This window comes from Ursus maritimus, unplaced genomic scaffold, assembly GCF_017311325.1.
Source record: "Ursus maritimus isolate PB19 unplaced genomic scaffold, ASM1731132v1 scaffold_13, whole genome shotgun sequence".
Lineage (NCBI taxonomy): Eukaryota > Metazoa > Chordata > Mammalia > Carnivora > Ursidae > Ursus > Ursus maritimus.
In genome coordinates this window covers 61,154,560-61,170,213 of record NW_024423675.1, presented here as the reverse complement: position 1 = coordinate 61,170,213, position 15,654 = coordinate 61,154,560, and the positions used below count along the sequence as shown (strand labels likewise).

The window sequence follows — 15,654 nt, the reverse complement described above, 5'->3', positions numbered from 1 at the left end:
GGTTAATTGGTTGCCCCAGTGAGCTCTGTTCTGTTAAGGTAGGAATTCAAAGTCCTTCTTTCAGCTACAACGAAAGGGGCATTTACCAGCCTGATAATTGTTAAAGCTTTCTCCATGCAGCTAAAGGTGTGGAAGCTTTAATAAATGAAAGATTTTTTTTTTTTTAAACATTTGGGGAATAGTCAAGCAACAATTTCTTTTATAATCCTGGGGTTGAAGGAAATAACCAATACCTATTACTGTGGTGTATTATAATTATTACAGGCTCATTGAGGTAGGGCCCAAATCCTAATTCTCTATACTGATTCCTAAATTAGTATGTAGTGGATAACCCACACATTTCCCTCCTTGAAATGCTTTTCTCTCACCTGGCCAACCCGGTGACCTCTGAGGCAGGGTTAGGTGCTGTGTTAGTGGCACTTGGCCATACTGAGAGCTCTCAGGGACAGGGGGAGTCTGGAGTGTCTGCCAGATGGTTCTTCAGCCTGTAGAGCAAGTTTTGTCTGAACTCCGTTATGTATTATCTAAATAAAATGGAAGACTCAGAACCCAAAGAGGCTTTACCATAAAGTAATATGCTGTACAGGGAGGAGCTACTATTTAGTGGTTGAAGAACAAAAGGACTTTGGAAGCTTGAAGCAAAAGTAAAGGTAATACTGTGGACCAACTGTTTGTAGCGATAGAACCTTGTCATGGTTCTATCTGCCCTTTCTTTGGGGTCACAAGGAGGTCTGTCTTCCTTCATAACCAGCACCTGCATTCCTTACCTGGCAGTAAGGACTTACTTGCCACTTCCATCTATGTGCGCTTTTTTAGGCTGAAACATCAGAAACTCAACTAGATCTCTCAAGCACTAAGTCATCTTCCCCCTGGCAGAGTGAAGAACGGATCCTATGTGAGACGTTCCCGTTCTTGTCGTCAGGACAGGGGAGCTCATTCCGAAGTATAATAATATAAACTCTAGAAAAAGTGGCATGCACGCATATAAAGGGTGTGATGATACCGCTCAGGTTCTGCTATTAAATGAGGCAGGCCAGAACACACACACAATTTATGAAAAGCTTAAAATTATACCTACTGAGAATCCATTCTCGTGTGATTAGTCACGTAGTTGGTCAAACTTCCAGTGTCTGTATCTAATTTTTAGAGTTCCTTATCACAACCAAATCACCATTTAGAACTATCCATTCATCATCTTTTCATATTGACAGGGGAAGTCTAGATTTTTACTTAGATTGTATTGACATTTTTGTTTTCTTCAGATTTAGGCATTGGAGATCTAATTCCTGTGGACGTTGACCATTTGAACATTTGTAAGCCAAAGAAAAAAGATGCTTTTTTATACCAGCGTACCTTACAGTTCATCTGTGAAACTTTAGCCAAAGACCTTGAAAACTGAGTTAATCTTCTTCCATTTTGCAAGAAACTTGGTGTTCCGTTTCTTTTTTTAAGCTCTGAGCTATCATGCGGACATAGTCACTGTGGCGTCGAGTGGTCTGGAGCGTGTTGCAGGCAACAGAATGTGGTTCTCAGTTCAAGCACTGTAAAGCACCAACACAGAGTGGCAATCAAAGAATGAAGGGCTAGAAGAAATTCCATGTGTGCCAGCTTATGTTTTGCAGTGTTGTCCCTGGTGCAGGGAACAAGCTGCTAGGGATAGAAAATGCCTTTTGTCATCGGTGACTGTTTCCAGCCCACGCTAGGAGGAACACGGGTGGTTTGTACAGAGAGAACAATCCTCACCTTCCATAAAAATACCATTTGGAAAGTACCTAGACTAGAGAGGAGACTGAACTAGAATATAAAAACTTTTTGTTCTGGGTTTCCATGTGCTGTAAATTTAAAAAATATATATCCGTGTAAACCTTCGTCTCATATGTTAACTTTGTCAGACCTGTTGTCACCCATGGGTCAGTTCCTTATAAGTTTTTATTTTCATATTGCTGAGAATACTTCTCTTTTTAAGAGAATTCTAGCCTGTAGTAATTCTTTCCAGACTGTAGCTACCTATACTTCTAATTTTTCCCAGATAACGATAAAGTAGCTAATCCATTATTGACCAGAGTATGAAATAAAACCATTGTAAACCATTATATATACTAACAATACTTAGTATCAAGATTCTCTTTAGCTAAATAATGTTTACCTTTCTTTCATGCTCATTCGAAAGTTGCATCAGTTGACCTTGAGCATGTGAGAAATAGGAAATCATGGAGTGCCTGGCTCAGTCCGTAGAGCATGTGACTCTTGAGGTCGTGAGTTCTAGCCCCACGTTGGGTGTAGAGATTGCTTAAAAATAAAATCTGTAAAAAAGAATAAATAGGAAATCATGCTGACTTTTTATTTTAAAATAACAGCATTATTAAGATAGAAATCACATACTCTAAAATTCACCCTTTTAAATATACAGTGTTGTACAACCCTCCCCACTAATTTCAGAGTATTTCATCATCCCCAAAATTAACTCTATACACATTAGCAATCATTCCTCACCTCTTTTCCCCTCAGCTCCTGGCAAACACTAATCTACTTCCTCTCTATGGGTCTGTCCTATTATGGACATTTCATATAATGGAATCATACAATGTGTGGCCTTTTGTGTCTGGCTTCTTAACCTGTTTTCAGGGTTCATTTATGATGTAGCATGTATCGGTACTTTATTCCTTTTTATGGTTGAATAGTCGGTTGTGCGGATATACCACATTTGTTAATGTGTTCTTCGGCTGATGGATATTTGGGTGCTGTTTTTGGCTGTTATGAACACAGCTGAAACGTTTATGTACAAGTTTTTATGTGCACATATGTTTTCCATTCTTTTGGATATATACTAAGAATGGAATGGCTGGGTCCTGTCTTTAGCATTTTGAAGATGGTAGACATTTGTAGATTGGGATAGTCAAAGCTAAAACTGGACTACAGCATCTGAAGGTAAACTGAGGTCATCAACATTAATTATGCACCAACCTATAAAGTGACTTAACCACTTGTTTTATTATGTAGATACAGTGAATGTAACCATTAGCTAACAATAGTAAGTTAGCTAACAATAAGTACTAGCTAATGGATGCCTACTTGCATATCTTAAAAGCTGCAGCCTAAGGCTCAGGTTTCTAATTTAGCACACGTGTAGAGACTGATTGTGATACTCCATGGAGACTGGAGAGGTGGAAGGGAGCCATATCTGCGTTCTCCTCCTGGCCCATTTCAGGTCACGGGTGTCTCCTGGAAGAACTTTGTGCATGTCTGGTGCCCTGGCTTTTGTGGCTGCTCCCAGGGAATGCACCCCTTGATCGCCTGGCTCTGGTGGCCAGCAGAACTTGTGTTTGCAGGTCCCTCAGGACTGTAGCAAACAAACCATTCAGGGCTCAGCACAGAGCAGGCAGAAACACCCATCTCCCAGTCTTTCCCTGAAAGAAGTCTATTTACATACTTTAAAAGAACAGCTTCCAATCAGCCTGCTTCTAGGTACTGACAGATCCTCCTCCCCTTTGGAACTCTGACAGGTTTTTGGCAGACCGGCCGACCATCAACTGGTGGCAGACCCTAAGAACAAAGGCGGTGGCTCTGGATAGTCACAAAGGTTTGAGAGAGAACCCAGAGCTCAGCAGGAGATGGAGAAACTTGAACCCAGAGCTCAGCAGGAGTTGAGAAACTTGAATGACAAGTTTCATCGCCTAAATAAGCCCACTCTGTCAAGATTGGGAGAAGAGGCTGTTTTACATAATGCACAGAAATCAACAGAAAGTGTTGAGGAAAATGATTAAACAGGAATACAGAAGATAAACTTGAGAAATAGACCTTAATGATAGGGAGATAAGTGACCTGATAGAGAGTTCAGAATAATAAAGTTTTTCACCAAAGTCAGAAGAATAATCATTGAGCAAAGTGAGAATTTCAACAAAGACCTATAAAATATAAGCAAATACCAAACAAATTATAAAGCTGGAAAATAAACTGAAAAATCCAATAGAGTGTTTCAGTGACAGACTAGATTGTGTGGAAGAAAGGATCAGCAGATTCAAAGATGGCAGTGGAATTTATCCAATCAGGACCAAAAAGAAAAAAGAATGAAAAAGAGTGAAGATAGCTAAAGGGACTTATGGGATACCATCAAGCCAATCAATATTTGCATTATAGGACTCACAGAAGGAAAAGAGCAAAGGGCAGAAAGCTTTGTCAAAGAAATAATGGCTGAATTCTTCCCCAAACAGAAGTCCAGAGAATACCAAGTAAAATGAATCCAAACATATCCACACCAAGACACATTACAGTTAAATTGCCAAAAGTTAAAGATCAGAGAATCTGAAGAGTAGCAAGAGAAAAACAAATGGTTATGTACGAGAGAACCCCATAATGCTATCGGCAGATTTTTCAGCAGAAACTGTAGGCCAGAAAATGTGCTAATACAGTCAAAGTGCTGAAAGAAAAAAATTGGCAAGAATAATCTACCTGGCAAAGTTCTTCAGAATTGAAGAAGAGATAAAGAGTTTTCCAGACAGGTAAAAGCTGAAGGAGTTCATCCCCACTAGACCAGCCTTACACGAAATGTTTGGGGCAATCCTTCAAGCTGAAATGAAATGATGCTAATTAATAACAGGAAAACATATGAAAATATAAGTCTCACAGGTAAGGGTAAATATATAATTAAATTCAGAACATGCTAATGTAATGGTGGGTAAGTCACTTATAAATCTAGTATGAGGGTTAAAAGTACTAAAAACAACTATAACTACAATTTAATGGATATACAATGTAAAAATATGTAATTTGTGACATCAAAAACAAATGGGAGGGGTAAAAACAGCTTTAGTAGGCATTTGAACTTAAATTGTTAGTTTTAAAAGGATTTATAAATATGTTGTATGTAAGCTCCATGGTAACCTCGATGCAAAAACTTACAGCAAATACACAAAAGAGAAAGAGAAAGGAAAACAATTAGACATGGCCTTACTATTGCCATTTTATTAACCATTGCTGTAAGTGGACTGAATTCTCTAATTCAGAAACAGAGTCACTGAGTGGATTTAAAAAACCAAACAATATGCCGCCTATAAGACACTCACTTCAGCTTTAAGGACACACAGAGACTGCAAGTGAAGAGATGGAAGAGATATTCCATGCAAATGGAAACAGAAAGCTGGGGTAGCTGTATTTATATCAGACAAAATAGACGTAAAGCCAAAGGCTGTAATAAGGGACCAAGAAGGTTATTGTATGATGATAAAAGGGTTAATATATCAAGAGAATAGAACATTTATAAACCTTTACACACCCACCATAGCACTTAAATATATGAAACAAATATTAACACACCTGAAAAGTAAAATAACAGCGATATACTAGCAGGGATTGCAGTCCCCCACTTTTCAACAATGTATATATCATCCAGACAGAACTCAGTAAACATTGGACTTAAATGACATATTAGACCCGATAGACTTAATAGAGAACTACAGAACCTTCCATCCAACAGTAGCAGAATACACATTGTTCTCAAGTGCACACTGAACATTCTCCAGGATAAGTCCTACATTAGGCCACAAGTCAAATTTAAGAAGACTGAAACCTATCAAGCATCTTTACTGACCACAATGGTGTGAAACTAGAAGTCAATGAAAAGAAAACTAGAAAATTCACAAATATGTGGAGATTAAACATGCAACTGAATAAGTAATGGGTCAAAGAAGAAATCAAAAGAAATAAAAAGTACCTTGAGACCAATCAAAATGGAAATACAACATACCAAAACTTAAGGGATGTAGCAAAGGCAGTTCTAAGAGGGAAGTTTATAGCAGTAAATGCCTACATTAAGAAAAATTTTCAAACAACCTGACTTTATATCTTAAGGAACTAGGAAAAACAAACTATACCCAAAGTTAGTAGAAGGAAAGAAAGATCAGCATGGAAATAAATAGATTGTTAAAAGATAATAGAGGGGTTCCTGGGTGGCTCAGTTGTTTAAGGGTCTGACTCTTGATATCAGCTTGGGTCTTGATCTCAGGGTCATGAGTTCAAGCCCCACACTGGGGTCCATGATAGCCGTGGAGCCTACTTCAACAACAACACCACAATAGAAAAGATCAATGACACTAAGAGCTGGCTTTTGAAAAGATAAGCAAAATAGACAAAACTTTAGCTACTCATGCCAAGAAAAAAGAGGACAAGTAAAATTAGAAATGAAAGAGGAGGCCCTTCCTCCAAGGGAGCTATTGAAGAGCAGCAGCCATGGCTCCACTGCTACCTTACGGCCACAGGCCTCAACAAGGTCCACAAAGTGAACGTGAGCAAGCAGAGGCACAGCTGCTGCTGTAGGTGCCTCACCAAGCACATCGAGTTCGTGTGGACCATAATCCGAGAGGTATGTGGGGTCACCACATGAGCGGCATCCTATGGAGCTGCTCAAGGTCTCCAAGGATAAGTGCACCCTCAAGTTCATCAAGGACGGGGTGGGAACACACATCCATGCCAGGAGGAAGAGAGAGGAGCTGAGCAACGTCCTGGCAGCTATGAGAAAAGTGGCAGCCAAGAAGGACTGAACCCCTCCCCTCTAAGTAATAAAGCCTTTTTGGAACTTAAAAAAGAAGAAGAGACTTACAACTTACACATACTGAGAATTGTAAGAGACTAACAGGAACAATTATTTGCCAATAAAATGGGCAACTCAGAAGAAATGGAGAAAATCCTAGACATACAATCTACCAAAACTGAATTGTGAAGAAACAGAAAATCTACACAGTCCAATTATTAGTAAGGAGAGTGAATCAATAGTCAAAAAAATCCAACAAAGTCTCAGAGTACATCATTTCACTGGTGAATTCTACCAAATATTTAAAGAAGAATACTAATCCTTCTCAAACTCTTCCAAAAAGTAGAAGAGGAGGGAATACTTCAAAACTCATTTTATGAGGCCAGCATTACCCTGAAATAAAACCTGACAAGGACACAACATCCCTGATGAAACAGATGTAAACATGCTCAGCAAAATAACAGCCAACTGAATTCAACAGCACATTAGAAAGATCATACACCATGATCAAGTGGGATTTATTCTAGGGATTCAGGATGGTTCAACATCCGCAAATCAATCAATGTGATACACCACATTAACAGAAGGAAGAAAAAGCATTTGACAAAATTCAACATTAATTCATGATAAAAACTCAACAAAGTGGATATAGAGGGAATGTACCGCAACTTAATATGACAAGCCCATAGCTAACAACATGAAGAGATGAAAAACTAAAAGCATTTCCTCTAAGATCAGGAACAAGAGTACCCACACTCTCGCTCCCCCCCACCTTTTTTTTGCCACTTTTTATTAAGCATAGTACTGGACAGCCTAACAAGAGCAATTAAGCAAGAAAAAGAACAGTCATCCAAATTGTAAAGGAAGTAAAACTGTTTCTATTGGCAGACTACATTTTATTTAGAAAACTAAGGACGCCACCAAAAAAACTTTTAGAATAAATGAATTCAGTAAAGTTGCAGGATACAAAATCAATATACAAAAATCAATTAGGTTTCTATACACTAATAACAAACTATTAGAAATAAGAAAACAATCCCATTTACAATTGCATCAAAAAATATCTAGGACTAAATTTAAACGAGGTGAAGGATCTGTACACTAAAACTATAAGACATTGATGAAAGAAATAGATACAAATAAATGGAAAGATATTCCACGCTTATGGGCTGGAAGACTTAATATTGCTAAAATGTCCATATTACCCAAAGCCATCTATAGATTCAATGCAGTTCCTATCAAAACTCAAATGGCATTTATTGTCAGAAATAGAAGAAACAATCCTAAAATTCTTGTGGAACCAGAAAAGACCCCAAAGAGCCAAAGTGATTTTGGAGAAAGAAAAACAAGGCAGCACACTTCCTGATTTCAGACTATATTACAAAGCTACAGTAACCAAAATAGTATGATATTGGCATAAAAAGACAATAAATCAATGGAACAGAATAGAGAGCCCAGAAATAAACCAGTACATATATGGTCAGTTTATGGAAAAGAATATATTGTTGGGAAAGGATAGTCTTGTCAATGAATGGTGTTTGGGAAAACTGGACAGCCCCATGCAAAAGAATGGAAATGACCTACTATCTGTACTATACAGAAAAATCAAGTCAAAATAAAGACTTGAATGTAAGACCTTAAACCATAAAACTCCTAGAAGGAAACATAGCTGATAAGCATCTTGACATTGGTCTTGGCAATGATTTTTTGGATGTGACACCAAAAACAAAGGCAACAGAGGCAAAAAAAAATAAAATAAAAATTGGAACATTATTAAACTAAAAAGCTTCTGCACAGCAAAGGAGCCACTGACTAAAAAGGCAGCCCACTGAATGGGAGGAAATATCTGCCAATCATCTATTTGATGTGGGATTAATACCCAAAATATATAAAGAATACATACAACTTAATAGTAAGTATCAAAGATTTGATTTTAAAATGGGTGTTTTTCCAAGGAAGACATACGAATGGCTAACAGGTACATGAAAAGGTGCTCAATATCACTAATCATCAGTTCAAATCAAATTCAAATCAAAACCACAGTAAGATATCCTTTCATGTCTACTAGAATGGTTATCATCAAGAGATGAGTGATAACAAGTGCTGGCAAGCACGTGGAGGGAAGGGAACACTTGTGCACTGTTGGTGGGAATGTAAATTGGTGTGGCCACTACATAAGACAGTATGGAGATTCCTAAAAAAAAAAAATCTAAAATTACCATATGATGCAGCAATCTCATTTCTGTGTAAATACCCAAAGGAAATGAAAACAGGATATCGAAGAGATATCTGCACTCCCATGTCCATTACAGCATTACTCACAATAGCCAAGATAAGGAGACAACCTAAGTGTCTATTAGTAGATGAATGGATAGAGAAGATTTGATATGTACTACAATGGAATATTATTCAGCCATGAGAAAGTAAATGATATGGTATGAGAAAAGAGGAAATCCTGCCATTTTTGACAACATGGATGGAACTGAGCAATCCTGAGAAAGAACAAAGCTGGAGTTATTACACTCCCTGTTTTCAAACTGTATTACAAAGGTATAGTATTCAAAACAGTATGGTGCAGGCACGAAAACACACACACAGACCAACGGAACAGAACTGAGAGCCCAGAAACAGACCCCCACATATACGGACAGTTAATTTACAACAATGGAGCCAAGTATATACAATGGAGAAAGGACGGTCTCTTCACTAAATGAGTTTTGGAAAACTGATCAGCTGCACACAAAAGAACGAAACTTGGCTACTATCTTAGACCATGCACAAAAATCAACTAAAATGGATTAAATACTTGAATATAAGACCTGAAAGCATAGACTTCCTACAAGAAAGCATAGGTGGTAACCTCCTTGCCATTGGTCTTAACAGTGCTTTTGTGGGTCAGACACCAAAATCAAAGGAAACAGAAGCAAAAATAAACAAATGGGACCACATCAATCTAAGAAGCTTCTGCACAGTGAAGGAAATCAGCATCAAAACGAACAGGCAACCTACTGAGTGGGAGATAGTAACTGCAGCCGTACACCTGGCAGGGGTTAATATTCAAAACAAAGAACTAATACAACTCAACAACAAAACCAATTAAAAAATGGGCAGAGGATCTGAATAGACATTTTTCCAAAGAAGACATATAGATGGACACAGGCATATGAAAAAATGTTTGACATAATTAATTATTAGGGAAATGCAAATCAAAATCACAATGAGATTTTCACCTCATACCTGCAGGAATGGCTAATATCAAAAAGATGGGACGCCTGGCTGGCTCAGTCAGAAGAGTATGCATCTCTTGACCTTGGGGTTGTGAGTTCAAGCCCCATGTTGGGTGTAGAGATTACTTAAATAAACTTAAAAAAAAAGATATAACAGGTGTTGGAGAGGATGTGGAAGAAAAGGAACACTGTTGGCAGGATTGAAATTGGTGCAACCACTATGGAAAACAGTATGGAGATTCCTCAAAAAATGAAGAATTGAACTAACATATAGCTCATCCACTCCTGGGTACTTATCTGAAGAAGGAGATAACACTAATTCAGAACGATATATGTACCTCTTTGTTCCTTGCAGCATTATTTACAATAGGCAACGTGTGGAAGCAACCAGTGTCCACTGACAGAAGAATGGATAAAGCAGATGTGCGCGTGCGTGCACACACACACACACACACACACACACACACACACTGGATTACTACTCAGCCATAAAAAAGAATGAAACCTTGCCATCTGCAACAGCATGGTTGGACCTAGTGGGTATTATACTAAATGAAATTAGAAGAAGAAAGACAAATACCTTATGATTTCACTCATATGTGAAATCTAAAAAAAAGAAACTGAAAACAAACTCAGATACAGAGAACACTTGGTAGTTTCCAAAGGGGAAGTGTGTTAAGGGGTGGGTGGATGAAAGGGGTAAATTGTAGGATGATGAATGGTAACTAGACTTTTGGGTGTATCACTTTTGGGTGTATTTTATACATACACACACACACACACACACACACACACAATAGCTTCATTAGCCATATTTTAGAGATAGGAAAACTAAGCATTAAAAAAAAATTATAAAACTGGTACAAAGTCTCAAAACTATCGAGAGCAAAGGTTAAACCCAGTTTTGATTTTAAAATCTATGCGTGTTTGTTGCAATATCTTCATAAAACTTTTCACACATCATTAACTTTAAAAAGTGACAAAGTCACAACAGCAAATTTCTCTCCCCCAGTACCTAACTAAAGGGAGAAAAAAAATAGGAAAAAAAAAAAAAGGAAAAATCGGAAAAAATTATTCAGCAGCAAACAAAAAAAACGAAAGAACTAAAAGCTCATGCCATTAACTTTGAAAAGCAGTGGTTAAGAAAAATAAGTGATATTCGGAAAGAAGGTTAATCAATATAATCTTGAGAATTTTGATGATAGGTCTGTATTTTGTGGAAATGGAGGAGGAACAAGGTGCTGAGCAAAGTTAAAGAAAAAGCCTTGAGGTTGGAGACCTCATCTGTCATTGAAAATGTTAAAACACTCAAAAACCAATATAATAAGTCTTGTTTTCTGAAGCCCTCATGGGAATAAGATACAATCACTCTAAGTGAAGTGGACTCTAGTCTAGTAAAACCCTCAAACGAGGGCCAAGTGGCCCCATCTCCTAACAAAGACAGTACAGGACTCAGCCCAGCTGTGCTGTTGGGGCAACTCTTGCCCCCTCCCACCTTCAGATAAAGGAAGAGAGAATGAGTGGTAATGTGAAACACAGACGGCCAAAAGCAGCCCCAGATAAAGAGGGAGGGTTTGTCAGAAGAGTTCACCCTCCACTTATTAGGTCAAATGGGTCCAGATGACATTTATTATGCACAAGGAAGATGAAAAGAAATTACATGACACTTAAACAACATAATGAAGCAAAACAAAACAAGTATATAAAGACGGCTGAAGGTTCGATTCTAAAAGGAAACATAATCCCTGAACACCAACAGTGAAACGTGACACACAGGGAAAAAGGTGGAGATATGGAAGCAAAATGAAAACCAAATCAGTACGATTATAGAATAAAGCAGAGACCATGGTACCATGTAAAAGAATAAAAGACATGGATGAAAATCCTCTCAACAGAGTAATGGCTAATGGACGCAGAACCACAACAGATACAGAAGGAAAATAATTAGAATAGATAAAAAGTCATCATTCAACTATAAAGGCTAAAGACTTACATTGCCGATATAAACTCAGGCAATAGGGACCCATGTGCCCCTTCTGACAAATTTGCTTACTGGTTAAATCCAGGCTTACAAAGAAAAAAAAAGGATGAAAATAGCATACTTTAAAATGCAAACAAATACCCTAAAAACAAAGCCTCCTGAGTTACAAAACAGTAAGGTCGGCCAGAAAGAATTCTGTACTCCGCCAAATCGTGCCTGACCGGCTACAGAGGTAACGGATCAACATGAGGAAGCCTGAGGAACTCAGGGAACATTGTTAGTCAGTTCTTACAGTTTGATCCTCTTAGGTTAATTTCAGATAAATTAAGTTTATTACTATTACACAATGACATAGAGTGTGATGTTAAAATATTAATCATCTGATATGTTACTGTACATTACAGAGAAAAATTTCTAGCATGACAATGTTAATGATCATTATTTCTGGGTAGATTTTGGGTGAATTTTTAGCTTTTCATACTTTTTCTATAATGCTGAATTTTTATGAGCATGATATGTTGATACACTATTCTAAAAATGAGGCTTTACAGAAGTCAAAATTCAAATCATAGCCATTACTAGTCAAGTTATTGCAATGTACATAAGCTAGAGTAAATCTTAGAAGAACAAAGATAACTTAAAATATCAATGAAAAGGGGAATTTTGAATACTGGGACTTCATCAAGATAAAAAGGTTTTGCACAGAAAAGGAAACAGTCAACAAAACTAAAAGGCAACCTATGGAATGGGAGAAGATATTTGCAAATGTCTTATCAGATAAAGGCCTAGTATCCAAAATTTGTAAAGAACTTACCAAACTCAACACCCCAAAGTCAAAAAATCCAGTCAAGAAATGGGCAGAAGACATGAACAAATATTTCTCCAAAGAAAACATACAAACGGCCAACAGACACATGAAAAGATGGTCGATATCACTCAGCATCAGGGAAATACAAATCAAAACCACAAGGACATACCACCTCACACCAGTCAGAATGGCTAAAATGAACAACTCAGGAAACAACAGGTGTTGGCAAGGATGCAGAGAAAGGGGAATCCTCTTGCACTGTTGGTGGGAATGCAAACTGGTACAGCCACTTTGAAAAACAGTATGGAGTTTCCTCAAGAAGTTGAAAATAGAGCTACCCTATAACCCAGCAATTGCACTCCTGGGTATTTATCCAAAGGATACAAACATAGTGATTTAAAGGGGCACATGCACCCCAATGTTTATAGCAGCAGTGTCCAAAGTAGTCAAAGTATGGAAAGGGCCCAGATGTCCATTGACAGATGACTGGATAAAGAAGATGTGGTATTTATACACAATGGAATATTACTCAGCCAGCAAAAAGAATGAAATCTTGCCATTTGCAATGATGTGGATGCAACTACAGGGTATTATGCTAAGCAAAATAAGTCAGAGAAAGACAAATACTATATGATTTCACTCATGTGGAAATAAGAAACAAACAGATGAACATCGGGGAAGGGAAGGAAAAATAAATTAAGATGAAAATTGAGAGGGAGGCCAATCATAAGAGACACTGAACTCTAGGAAGCAAACTGAGGGTTGCTGGAGGGGAGGTCGGTGGGGGGAAGGGATAACTGGGTGATGGGCATTAAGGAGGGCACTTGATGTGATAAGCACTGGGTTTATACACAACTGCTGGATCACTAAATTCCACCTCTGAAACTAAGTTTAAAAAATGACTCTTGAATAGTGATTCTGTTCTTACAGACTTTTGCTCTGTAAATGAGATTACCCCAAATAGAACCATTTACAAAGTTAAAAAAAAATTAACTATAACTTCTGCTTCAGTAATAGCAGGCCAGATGATCTGGAACCACCTTCCATTGAGGAGAACCAACAAATCTGGATGAAATGTTTTTAACTTATCAAAGTGCTAGCAAAAAAACTATTGGCAAAAATGTAGGAAAAGGCAAGAAACCAGAGAGGAAACCAGCAGTTGAAACTACTTTTGCTTGAGGCAAGGATGCCACTGGCATATCTGGCAGCCCCTCTGCCCAGATAGTTACAAAAAATGTTCCCTACGGCCAGATAATTTTTAAAAGGCCCTTCTTCCTCCAGTACATGTCTTGTGACATAGGGCGGGGTTATATTTCTGATCCCACTTACCCACCTTAGCTGGGCATCTTTGTGCAAGGCCCCACTCTGTGGTCATTTCTAGAGCCAAAACAAACCACTGAGAGACTGAGTTGTGGTTTTGGCAAATTTGCAAGGTGAAGGGGACAGAAGTCAAAGACTAGGGAATCTGGGGGCGCCTGGGTGGTACAGCAGTTAAGCGTCTGCCTTCGGCTCAGGGCGTGATCCCGGAGTTGTGGGATCGAGCCCCACATCAGGCTCCTCCGCTATGAGCCTGCTTCTTCCTCTCCCACTCCCCCTGCTTGTGTTCCCTCTCTCGCTGGATGTCTCTGTCTCTGTCAAATAAATAAATAAAAAAAATCTTTAAAAAAAAAAAGACTAGGGAATCTGATAACCCAACACATTCATTAAGCTGGGACTGCAAAGGGCTATATATATGAAATAAGGGTGACCTGGAAGTAAACATCCTGTGTTTGTGACTCTTGAGTGGTCCAGGGATTTGCAAGCTGACAATTTGAATCAAAGGATCCCATACTGGTAGTGTCCCCAGACATCCGAGAAAGGAGGAAGACACATTCATACCAGCCCTTAAATTATTCCTACAAATACTTTTCCAAATGGCATAATCACTAAACAAAGATAACTGGCATACAAGGAAATAAGATACCACCAATGGGAACAAATAGAAAGATCCCCTCCTCCAAAAAGTTTTGAGATATTGGAACTATCAGAGATAGATGCTAAAATAACTATGCTTACTATTTAAAGAATACAAGGTTGAAAGTTTTCTAGAAACAGGAAACTATATAGTGACTTAGATTTTAGAAAGTACCAAAAGCAGCTTCTAAAAAAGAAAGCTGAAATTACATTAGATACAACCAAAGAAAATTTGTGAACTGGAAGAGAGGTCAGAAAAATTATTCAGAATTCAGCAGAGACAAGAAGGTGGAAAATACAGAAGAGAGGCTAAGGATACAAGCAAATAAAAAGATAACAAGTTCCATCATATGTTTCATGAGCGTCCCAGAAAGAAGGGAGAAAAAGAATGTCCCAGAGGCAGTATTTGAAGAGAAAATGGTTGAAAAGTTCCCAGAACTAATGAAAGACACCAACTCACGCACAGATTCTAGAAGTTCAACAATTCCAAAGTAGAGCGAATAAAAATAAATCCACATCTATACACCGTACAGTGAAACTGCAGAAAAGCCAAGCCAAGAGGACAAAAGTTTAAGGGAACAACACTGAAGACTGCTGTTAAGTCATCAGCCAATGGAAGCCTGAAGACATTGCGATGGTATTGTCAGTGCGCTGAAAGAACACCACTCCCACCCTTGAATTATACATTCAGTAAAAACGATGACATTTAAAATATTAAGATGAAATGGACATTTTATATAAATTAAGAATTTACCACCAGCTGACTTTCAGTAATGGAAATATTAAGGGATGTACTTCAGATAGAAGATACATAAATGATCAGCCAGAGGTGCTGAGATTCAAGAAGAAATGCAGAACAAAGAGAGAGGCAACTATATGGATAAACCGAATGAAAATTGATTGTACGTAACAATAATGACTTGAGTATTAAAATATATAAAATTAAAATACACAGCAACTATATTTGTGATGGTGTATACAGAGTTAAAGTATTCCAGGGTCACTGCCTTATTCAAGAGGAAGGTGAAGTAATGGTTAACATTAGACTTGGAGAATTTAATGGCACACGTTGTAAGTTCTAAGATAACCAATAAAAATGTAATCAACAAAAATAGGACACAAGGACAAATTAGAAGAAAAAGAGGCATGATAAAAATCC

At 37.9% G+C, this 15,654-nt stretch overlaps 1 protein-coding gene across 4 annotated transcripts in view; it reads left to right on the top strand.

The window, feature by feature from the left end:
- Positions 1-1,868, top strand: part of SERAC1 (serine active site containing 1) — a 45,903-nt gene extending 44,035 nt beyond the window's left edge. For all 4 annotated transcript variants that reach the window (XM_008688519.2, XM_008688518.2, XM_040628009.1 and 1 more), the window contains one exon: positions 1,263-1,868. In XM_008688519.2, coding sequence (XP_008686741.2) covers positions 1,263-1,399 — 137 coding nt within the window. In that variant the 3' untranslated portion in view covers positions 1,400-1,868. The remainder of the gene's footprint in view (positions 1-1,262) is intronic.
- The last annotated feature ends 13,786 nt before the right edge of the window (positions 1,869-15,654 follow it).